The following is a 16,523-nucleotide window of genomic DNA, read 5'->3' as shown; positions in this document are numbered from 1 at the left end:
AATCCACATCAGCTGAAGTCACTGACAGTAGTTTCCTAATCCAGTCTCAACCTGTTTTATACATCATTCTATGCTTGGTTGGAGGCATCTTAAATTGTGTTGACACAATAGTCCTACAGCAAAATTACAGATTTTTGCAAACAGGAACAGATTTATGTTGGTAACACTTTGCTTCTGAAAAAAATGTTCTATATTTGTGCTGGAGGGTGAGCAAGGGAAGCAGGGCATGTATTCACCAGGGACAGTCATACTTCCAGTCCTGTAGAGTTTTGCAAAACTTTGATTTCAACAGTGTGCTTGTCCTGATCCTCACTTTAAACCTCAGAGTTCAAGGAAAGATTGTAAAAATTACATGGATGTGGGTTCTGCCCTGCCACCTTTGAACTTACTCCATCTTGGAAGGTGGCTGACCTTTTTTGGGGGGGGAGGTTTGGCACTGGGGCATGGTTTCAGTTCTCCTTTTGCTTTGTGCAGCTGCTGCTCTAGCCTGTTCCCATTATCTTTCTCTACACACTGGTAGTATCTCAATTCAACAAAACTAAACTTGGCGCATGGTACCACACTCCCAACACAACCTCCCGCCCCTGGCTCGTACCAGCCTGCCCTGCCAGGAAAGGCCATTGAACTCTAATACTCTCCAGGAGTTGTTGGCAAGGTCTGAGAAGAGGAATTTCAGCTTAAACTACAGGAATGTTTTTAAAAGATGTGGTTTCAAGTTTTTTCATGTTGTCAGCAGGTGATCTCTATCTTTTTACAGGTAAACCTCCTGTCTTTGCTGATCAGAGTGGCTGACTATGGTTCAGCTCCATGGCTTTTTTCTTCTTGGTGAAGCAATGAAAAAGCCCATTTTAATTTCATTTTTTTACCCCCAAACAGTTATAACAGTTAATCACTTCAATCTTTCTCATAAAACTATACTCTTTTAATTAACAGTAGGAGAAGATTTTTTCCCCCACAGGCAATCTCCCTATTCTCAATAATTTCAGCAACTTACTTCCCAGCTTGCAAAATAAGACAACAGAGGCAGTGAGCCTTATCTACATCTGTCTGTTGCAAGGTCACCTTATTAGCTGGCACAAGAAGGTAATAAAATGCAAACAAATAAAATAAAATTCCCCAGTGGCTGCTCCCCTATTTGCAAGCTTGCCTTTTGTCTCAGGTTTTGTTTATTTTGTGTATCAAAAATGACAAAACAAGTCAAACTTCCAGAGCATGACCACAGGTATTGATGCCAAATACGAAAGACAAATCCTTAGCTTAACGTTTTCATTCATTTGCAACCCCATGAGAAGCTGCCCTTTATAACAGCAATTTACCGAGCTACATTTTTTATAAACACCTGAGGCTTTAAGTTGATTTTGTTTTGTCGGGTTTTTTTCCTATGTCTAGTCAGAGTAACACTCAAAATAAATAAGAGATCAAATGGTTTCCTTTTCGGTGCTCTGGAAGGGTGAACTCATCCTGTCAGCCTTCCCACGGGGTTGCTCTGAGGTGTCAGAGGGTGAGCAGTGCATGTGGCACGGAACACATCAGGACCTGTCTGGATCCTGATGGCACCACGGTGAGGAGATGTCCTCCACTGACCACAGCAGGACTGCTCCCACGTGCACCACCTAGTAGGTGTTGAGTCCTGCCTGAATCACAGCCTAGGGAGTGATAAGTAGTGAGAAATCTTGGGGGTGTCCAAGACAAAAAAAGCACAGAAGAACAGCTGAGGATCTGGTCCATCTCATTTGAGCTGGATTTGAGGTGCTACGTAGGTCCTGCTCTCACAATTTCATTAAGATGCACCTCAGTCTTTAGGAATGTCCTAGTATTGAGACACATCACATCCACACAATGATCTTGGTGTGCCAGTGCTGCTGTTACTCTGAAAGAAGCATTGATTTGATCACTTCTCACTCACATACTTCGACCATGGACCATGACAGTGGTCTGTGCCCAAAGGGCATCCCGTGTATCCAGCAGGCAGATTCACTTCTAATCCAACATGAGCCAGCTTGTGGTAGGCATTCGGACGTCAGGGGTTGATGAAAGATGGCCAAGCCCAGATCTTAACTGATTCCAAGTCATCTGGCCCCAGGTACCTGGTAATGAGTTTCTCACAGGCAAATACCAGAGAAGTGATTGATGCCAGTATAATTATTATGGAAATTCCACTGTTTCACAGCATCGTGAAGTCATAGACAATCCTGAGTTGTAAGGGACACACAAGAGTCATGGAAGCCCAACTCCTTCCTTCCAACTAAACACTGAAAGAGGATTTTTGGACCTAAATTAGGGATATAGGTGACTGACTTTGGACATTTACCTGCAGAAGGAATGAAAACTGTTATCACCCTGTGCCCAACCCAGCACCACCCAAGGGTTCTGCTCCTGAAGAAGGCAAAGACAGAGATCAAACAGCGACCATTCCTCCACATATATCAAACATAGACTTACAGCTACTCAGGCAAAACACTCTCCTGCCCTGAAAGAGATGTTCTGTGGGCCCAAAAACTGAGGTTTTAGACCACTGACAAAAGAGAGAGCTGCTTTAAGAGCAAGCCAAAATTCTATGATGTTAAAATATTTTTTAAGATCCCTTTCCTGGCAAAGGTGCAAAAGGCAAAATTGCAATATCAGTCTAGATATATGGAGCAACAACGTGTGAAGGCTGAACCTGGAATTTCAGTACTATGACTTCTTGACGCTCAGTTCTAGTACAACTGTTGCACTGGAAACACTGAAATATGCATGCTCCAGTGCCAAGATATTATGTATTAGTCTAAGACAACTCAACATGAGGTACTTCTGCTTCTCGGCAAAATACTCTAGAATTTGTCATGTTTTAAAAATATTTGCCCACTTTTTGAACCTGATGAGCCAGCTAGCATCTGCTGCTTCCTGCAGGCAGGAGTTCCTCATCCAAATGACACACTGCAAGAAGAGGAAGCTCCTTTGGCTTTGACGCTTGCTGGCTTCCCTTGTGGCCCCCATCCTCGTGGCAGAGGAGACAATTGACAGCTCACCTTCTCCATTATTCTAGCTTACTTTCTCCATGCAACTTAGGATCTTCTCAGCCCCTATTACAAAGCACCATGGTCTCTTTTGCAGTCTGAATGGCCCTAAGCTGCTAACTCCCTCCTCACACCTTCATCCCATCCAGAAACCTGAAATGGGGAGAAGGACCCCCCTCACCATGCCATCCCATAACCTACAGTGTGTGTTTGAAAAGGGTCCAACAAGTGGGTGGGTGTAGTTATTCCAGGGCTGTATCCACCCTACTGCTACTGACCCATGAACTTGCTTGCATGTATGACCACACTGACTGATTGCAGTGTGAACACATACCCACAGCCTACACCTAAAGCAAACAATATGAAAAGGTACGAGGAAAAATAAAGCAAAAGAGGGCTGCAAAAAATAAATGGTAAGGGCAAGGAAATCAACAGGCAAATATTGAATCAGGGATAAAATAGTTTATCCATGTATTAAAAACAGCTCCAGTGAACAAGGAAAATACTGAAAGAATACCTTCCCACCTACAGGATATGTGTTAGGTTGTAGATGTCTAAGTGAGAAAACAGAAACTTGCATGCCAGTGTCTTCGAGTAACATTTCTTTCTGCAGGGGAGGTGTAACAGCTTCTCCCACCTGTCTGTGTGGGTGTGTGTCTAGATACATCAAGATGTACATGGTCTGCAGACTACAGGTCACACTGAGCCATGCTGCATTCCCGCCAGCCAGCGTTGCAACTGAAATTGTCACGTGGTGGGAAGGGAGAAACTTCCTAGACCAAAGTTTGCAGGGAGGAGATGATCCTGCACAGTGCTGCACCAGAGCAGACCAAAACCACAGCAGGTACAAAGGTTTTGTCCCATCCCTGAATGCATCCATCAAGTGGCAGTCTCCAGGTATGGCAGGACTGACTGAGCCAAGGGATCTGTGGCTATTTGCTCTGAAAAGCAATCAAGCCACAGTATTCCCATCGACCCCTTGTCACAGCATCCAGGCTATTGTCCTTCACAGCAGCTCATGATGCTCCACTCCATGACTACCAGGGTTTTCTAGGAAGCATTTTCATGCAACACTGGTTCCTAGCAGAATCATGCTTGTGATTGCCTGACACTGGAGTGTCCTGAAGGGAAGAAGTCACTTAATTTACCTCCTATCTGGATGAGGAAACAGTCAACTGGCGTCGGAAAATATATTTGTAATGCCTCATCTTTCCCTGGGGCACTGCTCATTTCTCCCTAAGTGTTTCCTTAATTTACTGAAAGCAATTAGGGTCAAAGCCCTGGCTGCTGTTCAGACATTGCACACTGCAGGTCCCAGTGCCAAGAAGAGCTGTCCAACTCTCACCTCTCGCTGCAAAACCAGAGATGCTCTGCTTGTGCCAAGGAAGGCCCCGAGCTGCTCACACGGCCGAGCCCCAGCCCCGACTCCCACAGGCAGCTGCAACTCTCACAGGCTCACAGTGACCTCTGAGGAAAACGAGACTGAGCAACAGGTTCAAAATGTACAAAAAGTGGTGGCACCATCTACAGCACCCCACCTACTACCACTCCTTGCAGCCCTTCCCTCTCACTTATTTCCATTGTCATGGATTTATCCCCTCAGGGTGCAGTGGAGCCTCTGTGTTCTGCAAAACCTGTGCAGGGGCTAAGCAGGGTGTGCATCATCTCCCCCCAGCAAAATGGGAGTGGGAGGCCCCACCCAGGAGTTCCTCAGGCTTTAACCCAGCAATCCCTCAGGACTTCAAGGGCATGAAGGGAGCTGCTTAAGAAATCTTGGCAATTAGTACAGCCACTCAAAGACACCCTTCCTTAAACCTCAAAGGAAAATTGAAACAACAAATAATGTTATTAAGCAGTCAGAAACCGAAAAACTTGGTTGGAGAGTGAATAGCATGGCTGGCTGTTTGGCTGCTCCAAGGGCAAACAGTCCCCTGTGTGTGCCAAGCGCTGTTGCTGGCCATGGGTCACTGTGGTGCTGCACACAGCCAGGGGATGGAGCAACACGAGGTCCAGGCTTCCCAGTCATCCCTCCGGGCACCCCACGCTGGGGAGCTGCAGCTGGTCAGCCCTGCCCAGCCCTGGGAGCCATGGCTAACACTGCAAGAGTACAAGCCTCTGGCATGCATGGTGCCTCAAGGGGGAGCCTCCTTTCTGTGGCACAGCAGGATTTAATGGGAACTACTAAACATGGAGGCAGAAGGTCAAACCAGTTTCCAGTTATAGATGATGGCATTCATGAAATTGGCCCCTAGGTCACAGGAAATCCATCTGTCTGCCCAGACGGCATGGTCACCAACACTAGATTGAGTCACTTGAGGTTTTGTCTAGCTGAGTCTTGAGAACCTCCATGGGCAGAGACCCAGCTGCCTGTATAGGCAACTAACCTCCTAGTGACATTTTTTCCCCTGATGGCCAGCTTGAAAGTCCTAAGAGACAACCTGTGTCTGTTACCTTGTTTGGTAGTGGCCATTTCTGTGCTGCCTCTGGAACTCCTTTCCAAGGCTAATTGGGTCAGCCCAAGCCTTCCTTGTCTCCAACCAGTCCACATCCCTCTCTCCTCCTAGGCCGATGCCATCTTGGAATCCTTGAGCCAGATCAGTTTCCTACACCTCTCATGAATTTGGGGGTCCAGCACTGGATAAAACACTCCAGGTAGAACCATTGACTATGTTAGGACTCTGAAAGCCCCACTGGGACTGGCTGCCCCTGCCCAACCCACAGGGCTTCCCCCTACTCTCTGCCCATGGCCCAGGACCCCATCTCAGATTTTACAAGCAAGTTGCTGACCTTTTTTTTGGTGTTAAATACGTGGAAAGAGACTTGCCTTAGAAAGGGCGCTGAAACCCACAGCCCAAAAGCCATCTGCCTAAAGCTAGAAGGTGTTATTTTACAGTCTAAAGTACTTTGTTCTGTCCTCAGGAAGGAACATTCTCAGGAATGTTGTCTTCTTCAATTCTTTCCATTAGAAAGTCATGTGGTACAACACTCCACACACTTGATTTTTAGGGGCAAAGCCCTGGTTCTCCTGTGAAGGCTTTTACCCCTCACCTGAGCTCACCCCAGATTTTTCTCCAAGACCAAGTGAGCTGCAGGCACCACACCGCTTGCTGTAGATAAGTGCCCATATTGTGCAATTTCCCTCTGCACCTCTCAGATCCCCAAAATGAAGGTTTGCTGCTGCTCTTCTGCAGAAGAGCACCCTGAACACATCAGGATTAGTACCCATTTATTCCTAATTTCATGTTTTTTTTCTGTGCCAGACAAGGTCAGAACCACTCTTCTGACATGTTGTGTCACAGAACTTCCTTCTTCAAAAACACCCCACTGCTTGCAAGATCGTGTAATTATGTGTGCATGTGGGACACTCTTGCAATGTGATCATTTAAGGTCTCTGAAGGGTCAGCAGAGGGCATTGAGTCAAATTCCTTGAAAATTTTGAATATACCAAACTTGGCAGAACAAGCTACCAAACTTATTTATCGCATCTACTTCAAATAATTATCACCTAGGCAAACATACCATCCTTCAAGGGATTTCAATATATGTTGTGACTGAGATGCTGTACAAACTTTCAGTGACTCCTTGTCAATGACAACAGGGACATTTAAAAGTTTTTATGTATCTTTCCTTATCTAATCAGTCAAATTATGGTTTATGGTTCAACTGAAACTGTAATTTCATTTGGCTTTGTTCCTTGTAAAGGTATATGAGACACTGTTTACCTTAGAATACAATACTCCTCGATCCTGTTTATACAACATTTTTTGCTTGTTTATACAACATTTTTCTGTTTCTGCTTCCCACCATTAATTCAAATATTCTTCTTTGAATCTTCCTGAGTGTCATTGTGAGCCTTCCTGTTAACCATGCACCTGCTTCTTCTACTCTTTAAAAGTATGACATGGTATGGCCATGCCTGATGATGAATAAGATGCTGAAAAACAAAGTGTTGTGTTTGAGAACGAGAGGTAGGTGCAGGAAAGACTCATCACAACCAGCACTTGGGAGGTGAGAGAATCATGGAGTGGTTTGTGTTGAAAGGGACCTTAAAGATCATGTAGCTCTAAACACCCTATCAGGACCAGGGACACCTTCCACTAGACCAGGCTGCTCAGAGCTCCATCCAACCTGGCCTTGAATAGTGCCAGGGATGGGGCATGCACAGCTTCTCTGGGCAACCTCTTCCAGTAGGATTTTTTTTCCTTTTATCTAAGTTAAATCCCCTCTTTCAATTTGTCCCCATTACTCCCTGTCCTATCACTGCAGTTCCTGATGAAGAGTCCCTCTCTGGTTTCTCTGTAGGCCTCCTTCAGATACTGGAAGGTTGCTATGAGGTCTCTCCACAACCTTATCTTCTCCAGGCTGAACAGCCCCAACTTTCTCAGTCTGTCTTTCTAGGGCAGGTGCTCCAGTCTCCTTATGAATTTTGTGGCCTCCTGGACTTGCTCCAACAGTTGGATGTTCCTCCTACATCAGGGGCACCAGAGTTGGATGCAGCACCACAGGTGGGGTCTCAGAGAGCAGAGCAGAGGGACAGAATCACCTCCCTCCACCTGCTGGCCACACTCCTTTAGATGCAGCCCAGGATTTGTTTGGCTTTCTGGGCTGTGAGCCCACACTGCTGGCTCATGTTGAGTTTCTGGTCAGCCACCACCCAAAAGTCCTTTGCCACAAGTCTGCTGTCAGTCATGTCTCTGCCCAGCTTGTAGGTGTGCCTGGGATCAAATCCATGTCTCCAATTTAGAGACAAGGATGTTGTGCAGGACAGTGTCCAATGCTTTGCACAAGCCCAGACAGACAACATCCATGGCTTTGTCCCTACCCACCACTGCTGTAGATACAGCACTGTGTTTCTGTAAGATTTTGCTGGAATTTGGCTGGAAATATGTGCCCAAGACTCTTCTCTAATAATACCTCACCTCAACTGAGCAAAAACTTCATGCATGCACACTGCTGTAGTTCCCACATAAAGGTAACCCATCTTCTGCCCTGGTTAACCAAAGTCTTGGAGTTGGCCATGATCTTCTCAGCCACCTTATAAGGTCCACCACATCTGAACCACTGACTTGCCAAACACAGTTATTCTCACATTGCTTTATTGTCTGTGTGTGTGTGTTTGAGATCTAAAATATTTAAAAATAAAAAAAATCAGACACTGAGCTTTGGACACAGTTTTATATTGGAAATCCCCGTTTTTTTTAATTACCTTCAGCCACATTTTGGATGATCCCATATGAATGGTTTACCAGAAGTACACTGCTTTGCCACACAGTGATTACAGTTTTTCTTGTAGCCATGGCTCCACTGGCAGACATGGCCAAACTCTTGTGTACACAAGAAGCGTGGGATTCTGCCATAAAATGAACCCTGCTTGGCTGTCTTTCCTTACCATGGGAATTGGTGAAAAACTTCCTTCTGTTTCCACCTTCAAGTATTTATGAGAGAATTTACAGCCCTGGTTTATATTCACCCTTAAAGGGAACACCACAAAGCAAAGTGCTGCTCACACCTTCTGCACACGTTCCACTTCCGAAGAAACAACTCCTAAACCCTGACCTCCAACAATGACCGTAATAAAGAAACGTCAGTTTTGAGATAGTCCACGTTAAAAAGCTTTCCAAATGGTTTATTAGGAAATGGGACAACAGCCAAATTAACCAGAGTGCCTGGTCCTTCTAAAGCTGTTTGCACGAAGGCAGCCATGGCTTACAGGTGGCTGAGGGTTAATAACAAGGGCAAATAAATCAGGCTTCATTAATTTTCCATTATCTGTGAAGATCTAAGGAGACCTGATGTACTTAGAAATGCATGGCTCTTGGCTGTCATATCTGCAGACCTATGAGGTCCCTGTGTCAGGTCCCAGCTTCCACTGCTGCCACCCAGAGAGCTCCCCAGGTTCAAAGACCCACGGTGGCAGGGAGGGAAGACACTCAGAGCACTCTGCCCTCTCCCCCACCACACATGCAGCTCCCCTCTTTGACAGGAAGACCTGAGAGCATACTGAGGGGGAACGCAAAGGCTTTGCCCCTCCTGAGACACGCCTGCCAGATGTGGTGAGCTAGAATGGCAGGGAACAGAAAAAATGGCTCTTGGCCTCTTCTGGGAGACAGTGACTCTTCTGATTCAAAGAAGGCACAAACTTAACTCCAGTGGCATTTCCATCCACAAGTCTATTTTACAGTTGACACAGCACAGATCTGCCAGTCATGACAGACCTGACAGGTTCAGATACAGATGCTCACAGTGTCCTTAGGTTTTCTGCACATGCCACAACCATGACTCACCTTCTGTCATTACAAGATGACAGAGACAACCTGGCAAGCCCAGAGCAAGCAAGCAATATCACCACCATGATGCATACATTTATAGGCATGATTATATTTGTTAATTCCAACTGAAGAATTTCCAAGGAAGAAAAAAAAGAAGCGGGGAGGGGAATTAAGTCAATACCTTACAAATGATGATTCATGACACATTCACCAAACTGACACGTGGAGTAATCACTGATGCAAAATTTAGCAGATACCAGTGATCTGGTTGATCACATTACATCAATGGGAATAAGCATCATCCAGAAGTGTAGAAAAAACATGGCTTGAGAAACTTCCTTTTACCAAACATTAAAGCAATTTTCAACTTGAGTGGGGATGAGGGATGTATTGAACATGGACACTCCAAGTGGAAGCAGGTTGCCTGTTGAACTGTCCCAAAATTAGTTTAACCTACACAAAGCAGGAAGGGTGATCAAAACCCTATTCTGGGTAAGGGTTTAAAGGAAAGAGCAGCAACCTTACAGTGACTAACATGTCAGGAATGGGTAAGTGAAAATTCTAGAAGTCAGATACAAATGCCAAGTTCAAGGGTGTATGTGACTGATAGAGGAAGCTGAAGGAATTAATGAAAGTCTCTACAGCCTTACAGGTAGCAGTGGGCATAGAACCATTTCAAGAGACAAAAAGTCAGGAACAGCAGAGCAGAAATAACAGCTGCCTTCAGCATCTAATTCTGATTGCTCTTCTATTTTGGGATAGGTCCTTTCATGGAAAAATACTGATGTACAAGCACCTTCCACAGCCACTATATTTACTTTCAGCATTCCCCTAACTGGGAAAGCTCCACAGCCACAGGGTGTGAAGAGGAGGAGTGGCTGATAAGCCTCTGGCCCTGATTTTCACAATACTGACTCAGAGTTGACCAGCTCCCTCCGAGCTGTCACTGCCACCATACCACCACCAGGAAAGATGTGACCAACGTGATTTTGCAAGTCAGCAGATGAGCACTGAGCAGGGGTTAGCATCTCGGTGGCCGACGTGTTGAGAGGCCGGTGGGGACTGGGGATGCTGTCATGAGACAGGCTGGAGAGAGGCAGCATGGCACCGTGGCCCCTGCAGCAGCTATCATTCCTTCTTCTCCGCTGGGACTGGCACCAGCTGGGGCGCAGCCGTGTGCAGCAGCATGAGCCCGCAGACTGTCATGGCGAGGCCGACCCACCACAGAGGTGTCCATGTCTCCCCGAAGAGCAATCTTCCCAGGATAGCCTGAAGGAAAAGAGAGACACAAAGCTTTGCTGGGCTGAGCTGCCCCAAGGCCTCTTGTGCTGCCAGAACTGTGAGGACTTCTGGGAGAGACAGCCCTGGAAAAGACCTGGTTGAGGAAACTCCTACTGGGATGGCCAACAGGAATGGCTGCTGAAGATGATGGTGGAGATGACCAACTCCACCAGCAGCCTGGAAGCACAACCATACTGTGGTCCCCAAGCAGAATTTGACAGATGCACATGTGCTTTGCTGCCTTCCCAGCACTTTTCAGGAGCCAAATTTCCCACTGACTGGGCATTTATTATGATTGTTGATTACTGGACACCACCATGAGCTGTCTGCCAGCTGGAGCACAGAAACAAGGTGGACTGCTGTCAAGAGCAAAAAAGCACGTGGAAAAAACCTGCGGGTCAAAGACTCTCTTGCTGTCACTAGAGATGCTGCATCTTCAGACTCAGCTAGGATGACTCTGGCTTGTCACAAGTGAGGTGCTGCAAAGGAAAAGCAAAACGAAGCAAAGCTCCCAGCTCCAGCTCCCACTGGCAATCAGAAAACTTCAGTAAACTGTGTTGCTGCTGCAAGGCAGGCAGCAGCACCCTTCCTCCTGCACCACACAGGAAAGTTCCACCACAGCTATCAGAGCAGCTGAGGCCTGACACAATCATTTCCCACTCTCCCTTTGTGGCCAGAGATGCTGGTTGCACTGGGAGATGAGTTACAACCAGCGTGGGCATTCTCACCTGGCTGTGCTCCTCAGGCTTCAGTGTCTGGGGAAGGGGTCTACTCACCGAAAAGATGAAGTTGGAGGCTGTTGTTGTCACAGAGGCAGCAGCTGAGGAGGAGGAGAGTCGTAAGGCTTTTGTGAAGACTGTCCACATCACTGCATTGCACACAAACACCAGCCAACACAGCTGAGGCGAAGCAACACTGGCAGCTGCAGAACAAAATGGAAAATTCTGTGTATTTTCACCCCCTACTTATTCAACCTCAATAATTCATGCACACTTTGGAGCCAAACCTAATGGTGTGGGCTTTTAAAACTGAATTATGGCTGGCTGGTATTACACAAAGATGAACATATTAAATCACAGAAGGAAATGGAAACGAGGAAACAGCTCTGGACAGACTGTGAGCCTGCCATGTCCTGCTGCAAGCCCAGCCTCACACGACAACCTGAGAAGTGCTGGGATAATGTGCAGCAGCTGCCATGCCAGAAGCCAACCTGCAGAAAGCTCTCCAGTTCACGAAGTGGTGCCACACACAACGCCCATAAATGCCCCTCACTTATCACCTGATGGATGGAAAAGGGTCAAATTCAGTCTGACAAACACCAGAGATGTACATGCTGGCACTGTGTGTGCTCCAGAACCCAGCTGTCAATGTGAGCCAGGACCTGGGCAGCCCAAAGCACTGGTCCTTATGAGCTCCCAGGACCTGGCCTGCCCTACTGCTGCAGTGAGGGTAGAGCAGGATCTCTGGGAGGAAAGAGCAAGCTGAGTGGCTTCATGCCTTGTTTTGCACAAGGAGTGGCTTTTGCCTTGTTTTACTCACTGGAGAGCAGGGAAGTTTACTGATGGGGTCTCTGCTCTAACATTTAGTAGCAATAAAACCAATTTCGAATTCAAGGGCCTCAAAAAAGATCTCCCTCCTTAGACAACCTGACCAGATGTGTAACTGCCTCAGTTTGAAAAAAGGGCACAGTTGCACCTAAAAATCCAGCACCATTCAGTGCCTCCCACCCCTTCCCTGTTTAAGCAGCTGAGGCCATCTCCCCAGCCCCTGGCTACCATGTAGTTGATGTGAAGACACCAAGGGAGATCACAGGCACGCAGATCCCAACTCTCACAGTGACAAGTGAAAGCAAAGCTTTGTCTATGGCCATAGCAATCAGAGCTTCATAGCCTGCCACCTTTCCGTCCATGGTGGCATCCATCTTGTGGCAGACAGAAATGCAGGTTTGAGGCCACAGCTCAGAGGTGTCACCTGCCCTGTGGGAATGGCTGCAGTGTCCTCCTGCCAGCTGCCCAAATCAACAGTGTCCACCAAATGTGTCCTGCTCCCACTCAAGAAGAAGAAATTACTAATTGCAAGCAGTGGGGGAGCCCACAGTTTTCTGAAGTGAGTGATATGGTAAGTACAAAGTTAAAAGGAAAACAACACAAAGCAAATCCATGCTAGGTGGTTGGCACAAGCTCTCTGAGACTAATCCCACTCCAGTGAGGGATGGTGCTGGTGTGTGGCCTCATTTTGCCCCAGTTGTGGCAAAGGTTGCCAACTTTTGCAACTAATCAGGACAACAGTAAAGATTCAGAATGATTCCCACCAGTGAATCAGTTTGTTTTCCCACTGACATCCCACTGACAGGAAAACCCTGTGTGGATGGGTAAGAGGGACAACTATGCCTAGCTACTACTGCTCCTCTGAGGAAGAAAACTTCTGCTGTGTTAGGGCTCACCACAGAATGGGGTTTGCCTCCCAGTTTCACTCTCTGCCTGTATGACCTGGCAGTTTGACTTTCCTCAGGGAGTTATGTACATCCACACACCTCTAGTGAGTAAGCAGACTTGGGAGTGGGGATGAGAGGGGAAAACAATTCTCTGTGTTTCACCTAACTCTAGTATATTTCTGGAGCAGAAAGGTATGGTACCTTACCATGCTGCTGAGGTAAAAAAAAAAATACCCTTAAGAAATCTTGTTACTGCCTTCAACCATTAGCCTGAGGGTGTAGAGGGATGGAGCCCAAGCTCTTCTCCAAGGTCCATTAGGACATGACAAGAGGCAACAAGTGAAGTATGGAACAAAGGTCAGGGGCTCTCAGACCTTCTAAGTATTTAAAGCTTAACTGGAGAAGATCATGTGTAAGCAAAGGTTGGACTAGAGACCTCCAGAGATCTGGCCAGACTTGAGCTAGTCCGAGACTACTGGTGACGAAGCGAAGCTGGCTCCCACCGTCACAGCAACTATGCCACCTTCAAAAGTGACCCAGAACCCACGGCTACTTCTGATCTCCTAACGCAGAGCCAGGGAAACCAGCTGCAGGTGGCACGTGCCCAGAAGGAAAGTTTATCAGAGAAAGGTCACGTTTCTCTCTGCCCAGGGCAGCAGAGTGGTCACTGCAATGGTACGCAGACAGACAGATAGGAACATCCCTACGTGTTCCCCACAAGGAAGAAGGGAGATAAATTCCTCCCCTGCTAAGGACTCAGCTGAGCCACCCCAGTGAGTCAAGGATTACTGTTCTGATTGTTTTTCTAAGCAAAGATTAATTTCAGTGTACATTTCAGATAATCCAGAATCACTCCTGAAGTGGCAGAAGTAATTTTAGATGAAGACTGGCAGGGGAGCGGAGAAAGCAAAGAAAAACTTTTGTTCAAGTGCAATGACCCTTCCTGGTCACACTGCTCTCAGGCTCTCAGACCACAACACATCCTTGTGGCCAGGAAATCCATCCCTGTGGTGCCATGGAGTATCCTGCTACCCTGCATCATCAGCTCTTAGAAATGTCAATACATTTTTTGCTGCCGTGTTCCACACTGCACAAGTGATGGCTGCTATACCACTTATTTTGGGATTTCTGTAGCTCTTCCTCCAACACAAAACCCCTTAAATTTCTGTCACCTTGTGGCTGCTCTGCAGAAATGCCTTTGCCATATATATGCACTGAAATACTTATGCATCTACAGTCCTGTGCAATTTAAGCTACTAGGAAGATTATGGCATTTATATAAAACTTGGCTAGTTTTACAGCTAAGATGATTAATTAATAATTGTCACCTGGAGTGGACCTGAAAACCAAAATAAACCAATCTGCCCACAAAAAAGAAACACAGCATGGCAGAGATTGAAAGGGATCTCCAGAGTTCATCTGGTCCAACCTCATCACTCCAGCAGATTGCCCAGGTCCATGTCTGGACAGTACAAGATTATCTCCAAGGATGGAGACTCTACCACATCCCTGGGCAACCTGGGCCAGTGCCTGGTCACCCTCACAGTTTCTGGATGTTCAGAGGGAACTGCCCATTCCCGTACATGCCCTTTGCTTCTGGTCTAGTTACTGGGCACCACTGGAATGAGCTTGGCTCCATCCTTTGTGCGCCCTCCCTGCAGGTACTTCTACGCATTGAAAAGGTCCCCCTGAGCCTTCTCTTCTCCAGGAGTAACAGTCCCAGCTCTTTCAGCCTCTCCTCACAAAAAAGATGCTCTGATCCCTTCATCATCTTTATGAGCCTTTGCTGGACTCTCAGTAGCTCCATCTCTTTTTTTGCAGTGGAGAGCTCCGAACTCAACCCAAAACTCCAGGTGTGGCCTCACTGGGGCTGAGTAGAGGGGAGGGATAATCTCTCTTGACCTTCTGGCAACACTTCACATCAACGACATGATACTTTGTCATATCACATTAAAAAAAAAAGAAGTACCAACCTCCTCCCACCTCTGCCACCCCAAAAATGGGCAATATTTTTATAAATTTCAACAGAGAAAAATACTCAGAAAAGATGCTGTCAGCATTTTCAGTAATTCCATGTTCTGCCATTCTCTCAGTAGAGCACAATTTGTGATTTTTGGGCACAGTGAAGAGTATCAGAATTTTTTTTCTATTTCTCCTTTCGGAGATCTCAGAAGGGATCAACAGGATTGGCAGGTACTGAGGTTTTGCCTTTTTAACTCTCTCTAATAATCACACATGTCAATTCTTTGTTTTTTTTCCCCTTGTGCAAGGCTGGATTTGTTTCAGATCTACCTTCCCTTGTGGGCTCCCTTTTGTACATTTGCCCTGTGAGTAACAACCTATGCCTAAATGAACCTCCCCAAAGTGCTTTTAGGATACATGCATGCTGCCTTCCTCCCGTCCCCACTCACACACAGCCTGGTGCCCATGTCCCCCTCTGCCGTGGCTGTGCCAGGGTCACTGCTGGAGGTAAGGACACCGCCTCTGAGCTGAAGGGCCAGCACTCCCATGTAACCTCAAGCACGCGGAGCTTTGTGAAACGCGACCCAGATAAAGATCATCACCAATGATGAACACCCAAAGAGAAGCAAGAGGAAATCAAGGGCTGCACCTCTCTGCTCTGCTCAGGGCCGAGCTGAGAGAGAATAAATGAGAGAAGGGCGCTGCTATCAGCAAAACAGTGGGCTGAGAACAGGCATTTGATGCTCATACTAACATCCTGCTTTAAAGTAACACTGACGTGGAAGGGCTGGATATGAGCTCCCAGAGCTGGGCTTGGTTCGGGGCATTCCCCTCACACCCGGCAGCCCCGCTGCGCGCCCCGCGCTGTTTACGTCGGCACCGCGCCTTACTCAGCCCCGCAAGGCTGGGCTTCCCCGGGGCTGAGTCACGGCTCCGCCCGCGGAGGCCGCCCGCCTTTCCCTGCAAATCCAGGGCAGCCCCTTGGAGCGCCGCAGGAAGAACCAGCGCGCTCCTTCCCCTCCACCGCCGCGACGAGCAGCGCAAGACCCGGTGCCGAGTGCCTCTCGCTCCTTCCTTACCGAGCCGCCGGCCGCCTCTCCGCCCGGGCCCAGCGCCAGCTTCGCCGCGGCGGCCGCCGCCGCCCCCAGGCCCCCCGCTGCCGCCGCCGCCGCTGCCGCCCCGGCCCCTGCCCGCATGGCCCGGCCCGGCCCGGCCCGGCCCCGGCGGCCCCGCGCAGCCCCAGCGCCGCCCCGCGCGGGCGGGCGGGCCCCGGCGGCGGAAGGGCCCGTGGGCCGTTTTCGCTCGTGTACAAAGGATTTATGGGAACAAGCAGGGAAGCACGGGGCCGGGGTACAACGCAGCTTCTGCTGTGGCCAGGTACAACACAGACAAAGGGCAGAAGCCGCTGCCGACATGACGATAGTCCAGAAACAGACAGGAAATTAATACTTGTAAACCTAGAACAGGGCAGTCACAAATAAAAACACCCTTGTTTAGCCCCTCTCGGCCTGTGTGCTCCTCATCCGTGCTAGTTCTGATCTCTACTCACACCCCAGCACATCTTCCCTTTAAGGTCAG

General features: G+C 47.8%; 1 protein-coding gene across 1 annotated transcript; it reads right to left on the bottom strand.

Moving 5' to 3' along the window:
* Nucleotides 1-9,149: 9,149 nt before the first annotated feature.
* On the bottom strand, nucleotides 9,150-16,141 carry TMEM42 (transmembrane protein 42). Its single transcript, XM_036378993.2, is given in 4 exon segments — nucleotides 9,150-10,537; nucleotides 11,326-11,438; nucleotides 11,441-11,471; nucleotides 16,025-16,141. Coding segments are annotated over 4 exon segments (402 nt in total). The 3' UTR covers nucleotides 9,150-10,396.
* Between the last annotated feature and the right edge of the window lie 382 nt (nucleotides 16,142-16,523).

The sequence above is a fragment of the Molothrus ater genome, chromosome 1 (genome assembly GCF_012460135.2).
Source record: "Molothrus ater isolate BHLD 08-10-18 breed brown headed cowbird chromosome 1, BPBGC_Mater_1.1, whole genome shotgun sequence".
In the NCBI taxonomy this organism is placed as follows: Eukaryota; Metazoa; Chordata; class Aves; order Passeriformes; family Icteridae; genus Molothrus; species Molothrus ater.
The sequence above is the reverse complement of the archived record's forward strand: the minus strand, read 5'-3'. Positions and strand labels throughout refer to the sequence as shown.